The sequence below is a fragment of the Apaloderma vittatum genome, unplaced genomic scaffold, assembly GCF_000703405.1.
Source record: "Apaloderma vittatum isolate BGI_N311 unplaced genomic scaffold, ASM70340v1 Scaffold42061, whole genome shotgun sequence".
Lineage (NCBI taxonomy): Eukaryota > Metazoa > Chordata > Aves > Trogoniformes > Trogonidae > Apaloderma > Apaloderma vittatum.
In genome coordinates, this window is record NW_009701595.1 from 1733 (window position 1) to 12034 (window position 10302).

General features: G+C 44.0%; 2 protein-coding genes across 2 annotated transcripts; one reads left to right on the forward strand and one right to left on the reverse strand.

Moving 5' to 3' along the window:
- The first annotated feature begins 559 nt into the window (after window positions 1-559).
- On the forward strand, window positions 560-4591 carry PPP1R26 (protein phosphatase 1, regulatory subunit 26). Its single transcript, XM_009879189.1, has one exon. The coding sequence runs from the start codon at window positions 560-562 to the stop codon at window positions 4589-4591; it is 4032 nt and encodes a 1343-aa protein (XP_009877491.1).
- Window positions 4592-10058: 5467 nt separating this feature from the next.
- LOC104281260 (chromosome unknown open reading frame, human C9orf116) lies at window positions 10059-10295 on the reverse strand. The gene has a single exon (XM_009879190.1). It carries the CDS (start codon window positions 10293-10295, stop codon window positions 10059-10061), a length of 237 nt encoding a protein of 78 aa, XP_009877492.1.
- Window positions 10296-10302: the final 7 nt, after the last annotated feature.

Here is a 10302-nt window from a genome sequence, read left to right on the forward strand (position 1 = left end):
ATTCCACTTTATTGTGAAAGATTCCCTTCAAATGGTTCTTTCTCTTTTTTCCACAAAGTTCACTGCAAAAAATATTAGGGGCACCTTAGGGCAGGAGGGGATCACACACGCCCGGGCACTGAACTGTCATCAGAGCGATTCTTTTGGGGTCTCGACAAGGACAACGTGGTTATTTAGGAGCATGCGTGAAAGAGTATGTGACCTTCAATGGAAAGTGCAGGAAGAGTTTTGGAAGTGAAAAGAATTCCCTGAATTGGATTATGCTTGTGCTGGAAAATATTGAAAACCACAAATGATGAGTGCTCTGCCTGACCCTTAATGACTGTAGTGACTGATTCAGCCGTTAAAGTGATGAGGAGGAGTAACTCTTGTGATTATCTGACACTCTTAAGTATGAGTGTTAATAATGTACAATTTGTGTTACATTATTACATGGAACTTTTAGGAGGCAGATGTGTAATAAAAAATATTCCTCTTTTTTTTTTTTTCTTGTTGTAGGATGGAAGAGAGACCAGTCTGAGAAACTGTTCCATCGTGGACTTTGCTGTTGTCTGCTAGAATGTTCCTTATGAATGCTTCTCCTTTGGTAGCTCTTCAGACAAAATGGGAGTCCTTTGGACCAGCAGGGAATTGTAGATATCCCCTGTGCTTCTCTGAATCTGAAGAGGACGTCACTAGAACTTCTGTCAGCGCAAAAGTTCAGATGATCATAAACAACCTGCAAAGTCAAGAGTCTCCCCTGGGTATGAACAATGAGTATGATTGTATTATGCAGAAGAAACAGAAGGGAGAAAAGGGCACTGGGAACCAAGTCACATCGAGCACCACGTTGCTACAGAAGCATCCTCAATGTACCAAGTGTGGATGCCCCGCTGATTCGGATGACACTGAAGTGGAAGAAAACGTGGGGTTCGGGACTCTCTTACTCGATTCTGATAGTGATGATTCTGTTGACCGAGGTATAGAGGAAGCCATTCAAGAGTACTTGAAAGCAAAAAGCAAAAGTGACCAGTCGTTGCAAAGGAACGCGGAGTGTTCTGAGAATGCAACCAGAGACAAAAGGTTTAAGAGGGAATTGTCCCAGGACAAAATGTCTAGTAACCTTCTCCCTGTGAAATTTAAGGCTGAGATGCTGTCTGAAGAGTATCTGTCTGACCGCTTGGGAATTGGGAAAAGGCGACAGCCTGCTTCCCCTCAGAGCATCAGCAGCGACGACTCTTTCGACCAGAGCATACAAGCTGAAATAGTGCAGTTCTTGAATGAGAAGAAGCAGCAAGAAATTACTAAGTGTGTGATTGGGGAGGATAAAAAAGATTCCCGTGTGAGATCTGTCCTAAAGTGCAACAAGGAAACGGCAAACAAAACAAACTGTGGTGCTGTAAAGCAAGACTGCAACACGCTTCTCTTGAGACACCATCCCAAGCTCCAGAAAACCAGCACTCAGTCCAAGTGTTTGCAGCCTAAAATCCAAGAAGAGCGTGGTGATTTCTGCCAGGTGAACCAAGCGTATCTAGAAATGGCCACTGCCAGCCAGCCCTGGTTAGTGGAGCAAAATGAAGAAAGTGGAGCTAATTACTGGGAGACAAGGAGAGCGCTTGTCAACGAGAGCGTGCACGCGTCTGATTCAAGTAGTGATGATGGCATTGAAGAAGCCATTCAGCTTTATCAGCTGGAGAAAATCAGGAGAGAGGCGAGTCGTGCAACTGACTGTGCCCCTTTGCAGAGGGAACAATTTGATACAAAGGGACTGGCGGACATTTCCGCAAGCCTGACAATTAGCTCAGCAAAAAGTGCCTCACCAGAAATCCGTAAAAGCCCTATAAGCATCAAGAGAAAAGAAATTAATTCAAAGTCAACAGACTTAGAAAGCACAAGCAATGAGTTTAACAAGCTGTTTAAACCACTGAAAAAAGCCAGGCATTTTGCACCTCCGGAAAACAAGATTGCTGCTTGTGAGCTCACGTTGCAGGCGTCTTGCAGAGCGGACACATCTGCAGAACTCATGTGTGCAGAAGCTATTCTTGATATTTCCAAAACCATCATGCCATCCCAAATGGGAAGTGACAACAAATCACTCGCTACAGACCCCTTCTTTTCTCCCCAGCTTCTTGCATCCTCGCGTTGTGAAAGCGACAGCAGCCTTGTGGACAGCGATGATAGCATAGAGCAAGAAATCAGGGCTTTTTTAGCTCTGAAAGCACAGTCGGAAAACCTTGCGGCGAAGCCTCCCAGCCTGTCACACTCAGTCCAGATGCCTTTGCCTTCTGATCAAAACAGCCTGACCGGTACCCTTGAGCCTTCTCTACCCAAAACACTGAAGCTATCGCTGAGTCGTAAAAGGAGGCTTAAAACAGAAAGCAGGATAGCAAAACAAGGTGCATCAAAAACACCTGAACAGCTGGAGACGGGACTTTTCCAGCCAGGTAACTGTTCCAGAGTTCCTGTGCTCCAAGAGGAGCGTGCCCTGAGCAGCACTGCAGAACTCGGTGATGCTCAGAGGCTCAGTAGTAAAGAGACCCAGCAGGAGCAGCTGATGTCTTCCAAATTATCTGGATCTGATGGCAGATGCATGGCCTTGGACTCTGTAAACCCTTTTATGCAGGTTCAGAGTAGCACGAGAAAGCTTGTGAAAAATACCAGCCAAACTCCAGAGAGGGATGGTTCAGGTGATGAGAGCAGTTCTCTGGATAGCGATGAGGACCTTGATAGTGCTATCAAGGACCTTTTACGGTCTAAAAGAAAATTAAAGAAGAAGTCCAAGGACCAGAAATCTCAGTGCAAGAAGAGAGTCAGATTTAGCGAGGCAGAAACTCAGCTGCTGGATGAGTTTAGTAGCTTCCAACAAAACGAGTGGAAATGTAAAAATCCTGTGCTACTGAAAAGCTGCCTCACAAAACCTAGGAAAGCCGTGAAAGATAACACAATCAGAAATCCTCCAGACGACATAAATGTCAAACTTAGCAGTGAAAAAGCAGAAACCATGAAAAACTTGGATTTTAACTTACAGTTTAAAAAAGGATGTAGACCTAAACCAGTCTCAAACCAGAATAATCTGCGGGCAGCTAAAAATAAAAGATGTACTTTCACGGCTGCGTCAGACGCTGATGACAGCAGTTCAGTGGACAGCGATGACAGCATCGAACAAGAAATTCGGAAGTTTTTGGCAGAAAAGGCTAAAGACACTGCAAGCAATTCGGAGATACAAAAGGATGACACAACTCTGGACCTATTGAGAGTGACCAAACAAACTGCTAATAAAGGAAAAGCCAAGCAACAGCCGGTTGAAAACGAGATTGACCTTGCACCGGGTCGGAGTAAAAAGACTGAGGTGCCTCAGCAAACTGAGGAGTTGAAGGACTCTCAGAGAACGGAAGAGAAAAGTGCAATGTTACAGGGCGGCGGGAAATCTGCTGCCTCTGCAGAGAATGTTGATCTTCATAATACTGGTCAGCCAAAAGCTAAGCAGGGAGTGGTGGGGGTTAAAAGTGTTGCTGGGGGGGAGTTATGTGGAAACCCAACAGGTAAAAAGGATGTCCCTAATGCAGAGCCTGTGCAGAAAACGCTTCCGCCTAAAACGAGTAAAAATGAAGGCTGCAAGGTACGGAAAGTAATGAGTGCGAAGTCTAGATCGAAAAGAAAGAACACCTTTCACCTAAAAATTTCGAGTAAATTTATTGCAGGTCTAAAATACGCCCGAGACAGGAAGAAATCCATGCTGTTGAACAAAAGGCAGAAAGCAGAGCTTTTACTAGCCCAGAGCAGTGCATTAGGAACAGAGGCAGCTTCCCAAGGAAGAGGAGCCCCCTTGCCCAGGGGTGAATTTAGTGGGGAGAGCGCGACAGCCCTAAAAGAATCCAGTTCTCAGAAGCTCACTGTGGAAGCGTCGAGTCCCCGTGTAGCAGAAACCTCTGAGAGACTGGAGGCTCCTCCTTTGCGTATCAAAGAGGAAGCAGAGGGTTGCAGAAAGGCAAATGCTTCAGGAGACCCCTCGGATTCCCGCCCGAGTCTCCCCTCGCAGGAGCGGAGCGCGGCATCGGTAAACGCAGATAAGATTTGCAGAGGGACATCCGAAGCTGAGAACACGCAGGTGTGGATCGAGGAAGGAGATATCCCCAAAGACAGCTGGGCCCATTCGAATTTAGATGCTCCCCGCCCTGACCGCAGTCTGGCAGTGGTAAAAGCAGATAAAGTGAGCAGGGATGCAGCTCAGCAGAGCGTACGTGGGTGCAGCGAGGGAGAGGATAACCAGCAGGACGGGAAGCCAGATTCGAGTTCAGGTTGCCCACTGCAGGAGCTAAATGTAACAGCAGCAACAGTGGGCAAAACTGATGGAGGAGCGAGCACAGGTAACAGCGTGCAGGTGTGCATCAAGAGGGAAAAAGTTACGTGCCAGGACAGTGACAGGCAGGAAGAAATTCAGGTATCCAGCTCCAGGTTGGAAGGAAAAATACCTGTCCTGCAGAATAGGGAAACTGCTTGCAAAGTGAACCAAGGGCAGGGAGTTTTAGACAAAACCTGTGCAAAATTTACTGACATACCTGCAGGGGATTGCCCAGATTTCCTCTTGAAAAGCAAGGTTTCAAATATGTAAGTATGCTTTGTTGTTGGTGTTTGTTTTTTTTACAGTAACAATCTTTTTAGAGAATAACCATCCTTGTAATTACCTTGATAAAACTTGAGACATGAAAGGAGAGACAGTGGGCGATGCTGGTATCTCTCTATCATACACACACTAATGTGAAGAGTGCTTCTATTCAACAGGGATATCGTAAAACATGCATAGTTTTTGTAGAATTTTGTAAATTATTTAAAGTGCTCTAAGGAGATATTTTTTATAATGATTTTTAGGGCTTGCATGACTACAGGATGCTGTGGTTACTGTAGATAAGATGATACTGCCTAATCACGCTTTAAATTATGAGGCCTCTGGTTGTCTGTCAGGAGGAAACCTGTTTGCACGCGGAATATATTTGGCAATCTGTTAAGAGATCCCGGGAAAACACAGCATTCGATAGCAGATTATCTGGCATCTGTTCACATTCGAGCTGCCTTAGGACAATCCTCTGTCGTGGTTTTACGCCAGGGTCTCGGTTCTCCCACTCTCGGGTGGGTTCGGTAGAACCCCAGCGAGGTCGGCACAGCTGGGCTTGTGGGGATCGGCCCTCGAAGGTACAAATGCAAATCGGGGGGAGAATAAAGTGGGTCAGTCTGTCTGCGCGTCGTTGTGTAAAGCGATCTCGGCAACTGCTGTAAGGACCTCCGGAGTACCCGAAACCTCCCACTGGCAGAGGATTCCAAGCACAACTGCGGTTCGAGAAAAGCGAAGGAGCGTGTCTCTTCAGACAAACCTGATTGTTGTGGGTTTTGCTACATTTCCGTACTGTTGGGCCTGCACGGCTGGAACGATTCCTCGTTGCTCTCAAGTCTCACTTTGAATCCCTGCAGTTGCCCAGAGATGGCTTCTGGAATGAACTTTCTTGAATTGAGTGCCCTTAACTTTCCTTTTTTTTTCAAAAGTGGTTTCTAAAACGTTACATTTCTGTGAACTTTTATTTTCATTTCCGAATTTTGTGCAATAGAAGCAAATCTAGGTTTGCTGTAGGAAGTCCCTAATACAAACGCCAAGGATATTTTCAGCACTGTCCTTTCATACCGGTAGCGCTTTCTCTGCCTCCATTTCCAGCAGCCAGAATAAAGCAATTTTTCACTACTATCTTCTTACTTGTACTAACTTAAAATGAGATTTCAGTAGCACGTTCATACTGAAAAAAAAAATAATAACCCCATGCTGGTTTCACTGAAAATCCAAAAAAGTGTGAATTTACACTCTTGGCCGGTTCTTTCCTCTTGCTCTGTATGTACCGCAGTCCTTCGATTAGTTTGTTCTGACGCCTTGTCCCTGTGATTTGATCCAGTGTTCTCTTTATCTGGTCTCCTACAGATCTTCTCTCAGTATCTCTGATTCTCAGCAGTCTCCTGGAGGCTGGCCTTAACGTTGCAAAAAGGAGCGAAAGCTGTCGAGAAAGGACCTAGTATTGCGTAGTATCCCCCGGTGTGATCGCCTTTGCAGAATATTGGCAAACTCTGGCGTAGCGTAGAGTAGAACGAGTAACTGTGGCGTGTAGAGAAATAAGCGACATCCTCTGTGTGTTTGTACTGTTGTGCAGTTACATTTTGAACATGTTTATAGCGGTCACTTGACATTTCATACTGTCCGGTCACCTTTTTGTAGTCCTTGGGTTGGTTGGTTGGTTGGTCTAAAAGATCGCTGTGTGCTAGATCATCTCATTTTTGTGGTAGGATACCTTGAAGACGTGTTTGTTTGGGTTTTTTTGACTTGGCTCACGTGCCTGCAGTCATCTACGCAGGCGTGTGTTTTTGTCTGCCTTGGTTCAGTTGCAGGATATGGGCGTTTTGTTTGGGATAAGTAAATAGGCTGGTATTTTAAAATAGAAGTTTTCAGAGTACCTTGCTTTAAAAGGATTAAGCTGTATACTTAATTTTAATAGAGATGATGGAAGCACTGTGTACTGTTTGTATAAAACAAGCTGAATGTTTCTCCTCGGAAGTTTTCAGTAAATCCACATTAAGACTTAAAAGGTGTCTTGTGCCCCCGTCGATGTGTCTGTGTGCTCAATCCTACTCGTGAACCGATTCAGTTACGATGCAATTCCAATTACCTTGTGCTTTAAATAAAACCTAATTTCAAGCAGCACTTTTTAAAAATTGATAAACTTGATTTGTATATAGGAAATGGTGTACATTGCGAAGTTTATAATGTTTAATAAATGGGGTTCCAACCACGGACCGTGAAACCAGAGTGCTCCTATGATTTATGTCATCGTCCAGTGAGTAGTGTTTTTGTGGTGTCTTTTTTTTCCCCTCTTGACTGTAGTCCAAAGACTACGTGTAGTCCAAAGACAGCTTTTAGCTGACCCTGGGAACAGGATCTCCGTTCATCTGCTGCTCTTGTCGTGCCTCCCGTTGTCTTCAGCCTGGGCCTGTCCTCTCCCGTGTGATTTCCTTGTGACCCTCTGGCTGTTTAAAGGAACGTCGTTCTTAGTAAAACAGCGAAGGAGAATCTACAAAGCATATGGGCAAAAAAGTGGTGGCTCTCCCAGGAGCGTGAGAAGGATGCTTGTCATTTTAGCAAAACCCTTTAAAAACAGTTTCCTTTCCTGGCCTTTGAGGGGATTTCCTTGTGCTTACCCCTGTCCGTTAGCGGCAGGAGGTTTTGAGGCAGGGTTTAGTTCAGCTGCAGAGCGTGTGGTGTATCTCGAGATGGATTAGCTCTTAATCCTTTCTGCGCCGCTATCGAAGGCTGGTGGTGGTGAGTCTGGGAGCCCTTGACAGCGTGGAGATGGGATGAACAAGATCTCTTGCTTGTGGGGGACATTTTGAGATCCAGCACTGGGGTTCTGGAAGGCCAGAGAGCCAGTCTTCAGGGTACAAAACTGCTGTTTTGATCCTCAAACCCTCCTGTCACTCCTGGTGGTTCTGTACCGACACATTACGGGTGTTCCTCTCTACCTCCAAGTCCTCTCAGTCATCTTTGGTCTCAGCAAATGATTTTTCCAGAGTTTGCTCCGTGAGAATTGCTGACCTGCCAAGGGGGAGCAAGCACCCACGGGGGACGTAACTAACTAGTGTGTCAGTGAACAGCTCTGGAATTGGTGCTGCAGCCCTGAGATATATTTTATTACGGTTACTCGTAAGTTCCAGCATCCTGACTGCGAAACCGGGCAAATGTCTGCTCGCTCAGGACTTTGAAAATAGGTATAGTGTTTTATTTTTATCGCAGCGACTGTTTTTCTGTGCTTCAGGGATTCTAAGGGGACCACAGGGGCTACCTTAATTTTTTATACACGGTTCTTTTCCGCTATTTTGGGAACATGTGTGTTTTTTGATGTGCAGCTGCTTTTTATACAAGGCAGGAACACACCATCTCTGCTGCCATTTCTTTTATTAATGTATGTGGGTTTTAATTTTTCACGCCTTTAAGAACTACAGCTTGTCTTGGCTTGACAGTACAGCCTCACCTAATTTTAGCTGCAAACGTGCAAATCTTGCTTTCAAACTACAGCATAGAAAGAGACTGTTTTGGGTAGATTCTCTGCAGTAAAATGTTCCATCTTTAGGATGATATTTTGAGTTTGTACAGTATCTCAGGATAGAGTCTATATGAGGGTGACATAAGGTACACTGCATGCAAAACTGGTCGGAGGAACTGGTTTCAGTTCAAGAAAAAAGGAAGAAATTAAGGCAAAGAAGAAAGGAAGTGGGTGGTTTGGTAGATGAAGTATGAAAACAGGTGGAAAATACGTGACAAAAGCCACTAATTTTATATTTTCAAGAGGTGGTCTTTTATCCCTAAATTATTCCACCTGCAGAAAAATCTGTGGATAGAAATATATGTAAAATTGTCACAACTGTTTATATTAATTCAGCACTTCATGTTATTTTTCATTTCAGGAGAAGAAAGGGAAGTTATGAGAAGCTCAAGGTATTGTCTAGAGTGTAGCAGAAGAGTAAGAGCGAATAATAGAGGGTTGGTTATTTACTTTCATACGTTACATGTTTAAAAAGTTACATTTTCGGGCCCATTTCTGCTTAGTATGCTTACTTCCTCCCATGTTTTAGGGAGAGGTGAGTTTAGCCGGTTATTCTTCTGTGCAAGATAACCCAATGAGTTGCAGTAACAACTGATTGCTTGGTCGGCGTGACTGAAACCTTGCTGGCAAGTCCAGGAACATGGGATTTGAATGTTTAAAAAAAAAAAAAAGCACAAGTACAAGTTTTGGGCTTCAGATTTTTGCATAGTTGGCATTATTAACTAAACAGAAAACCTCTACCTTGCAAGTAGGTTTAAATATCTCATCATGCTTCCTGCACGGTTCATATGAAAACGATGCAGAGTATTTCTAACTTGAAGAACATCACTTGCAGTGGGACTTCTACATTTATTTCTTAATTTAGATATTTTAGCGAACAGCTAGAATAGTATTAATGCTTTTTAACGCATACTATCGGTGTGTTATACTAAGGTTGAGGCATTTCTCATTCATCAACAGGCAGACTAGTTTCTCTTCAAGACTGGTTTTCAAACAAAACGAGCTAAGGTGTTCCCTCTAGGGCCATCACTGTCTAAAGGATGCACTTGGCTCTGTAACTACACTTGTTACAATAAAACTTAATAGAGCGTTTTCACTTGGATTAGTTGTCTTTTATTTGAATTATTTCTTCAAATGTTGTAGTTTTAAGAGGCGAGAAGGGTGAACACGTGCTCTCTACAAGAAATCCAAAGGCTTAACGAATAGCCCCGGAAAACCCACAGTTGGATTATTCATTAAATAGTACAGAAACACTTTAAAAATCTTAATTTTGAATGCTTTGTGGTACACGAGCTAAGGATCATTGGTGAGAGAAAAGGTTAAGAGAATATGTATTATGTAATGTATATTGTTCTAGTAACTCTGTGGTGCCTATAAATGAAGCAAAACGCTTCAGAAGAGCTGTTTAATTGACTTTTAATCACATTAAGTGTTTGTAAGTTAAGGTATTACTCCTAATAACATTCATTCTGTAAAATATTTTCATCTAGTACCAAAGTGACTGTACGTGTTTTCCCAACAAATTACCAAAGTCAATTTTGATAACACAGATTTAAACTGCTCTTCTCACAAAGCTAAGCTTAACTAGGCAGGAGTCCTGTTACAAAAACCATGTGTACCAGAGTTTGGAGTTATTTTTAGAACTGCACTGCTACCTTTAACCTGCTAATTTTGTAGCTATTCCCCACCTTGTAATAGCAAGTCTCACATTACCACACTGAAAGATTATTTTTAAATTTTTTTTCCCATGTTCTGGAGAAAAATCCTCATTAAATCCTGACTTAGGTGTTTAATGGTGTGAGGCGGGCGTGTTAATCTGCTGATCCGTGTGCCGCGTGAATTATTTTTCTGTCAATCTATCCGGTTTGGGGTGGGTTTTTTGTTTTGTTTTTATCTAGGCAGCCAACAGTAAAGCTGAAGCGGCTCCGTACTGTGGTTGCTTCGGATCTAACAGTACGAGGGCCTGCGTGGGTTGTAGCTGGGGTGGAAGTCGAGGCGGTTGTAGGTGGTGATGAAGTTGTCCGGGCCGGTGACGTAGCTCTTCTCCAGGGAGGTGTTGAGCCCGTTATATCTGTACGGGCCCCCCTGCGCCTGAGTCTTCGAAAACGCGTGCGAGGTGACGTGGAAGGACGTCTGCGAGGGTGAGATGATGGGAGAGGGGTGCTTGGGACCTAGTCCCTTCATCCTCGAG

Coding starts and splice junctions, on each gene's coding strand:
- PPP1R26 (XM_009879189.1), top strand. CDS start 560: ATGTTCCTTATGAATGCTTCTCCTTTGGTAGCTCTTCAGACAAAATGG.
- LOC104281260 (XM_009879190.1), bottom strand. CDS start 10,295: ATGAAGGGACTAGGTCCCAAGCACCCCTCTCCCATCATCTCACCCTCG.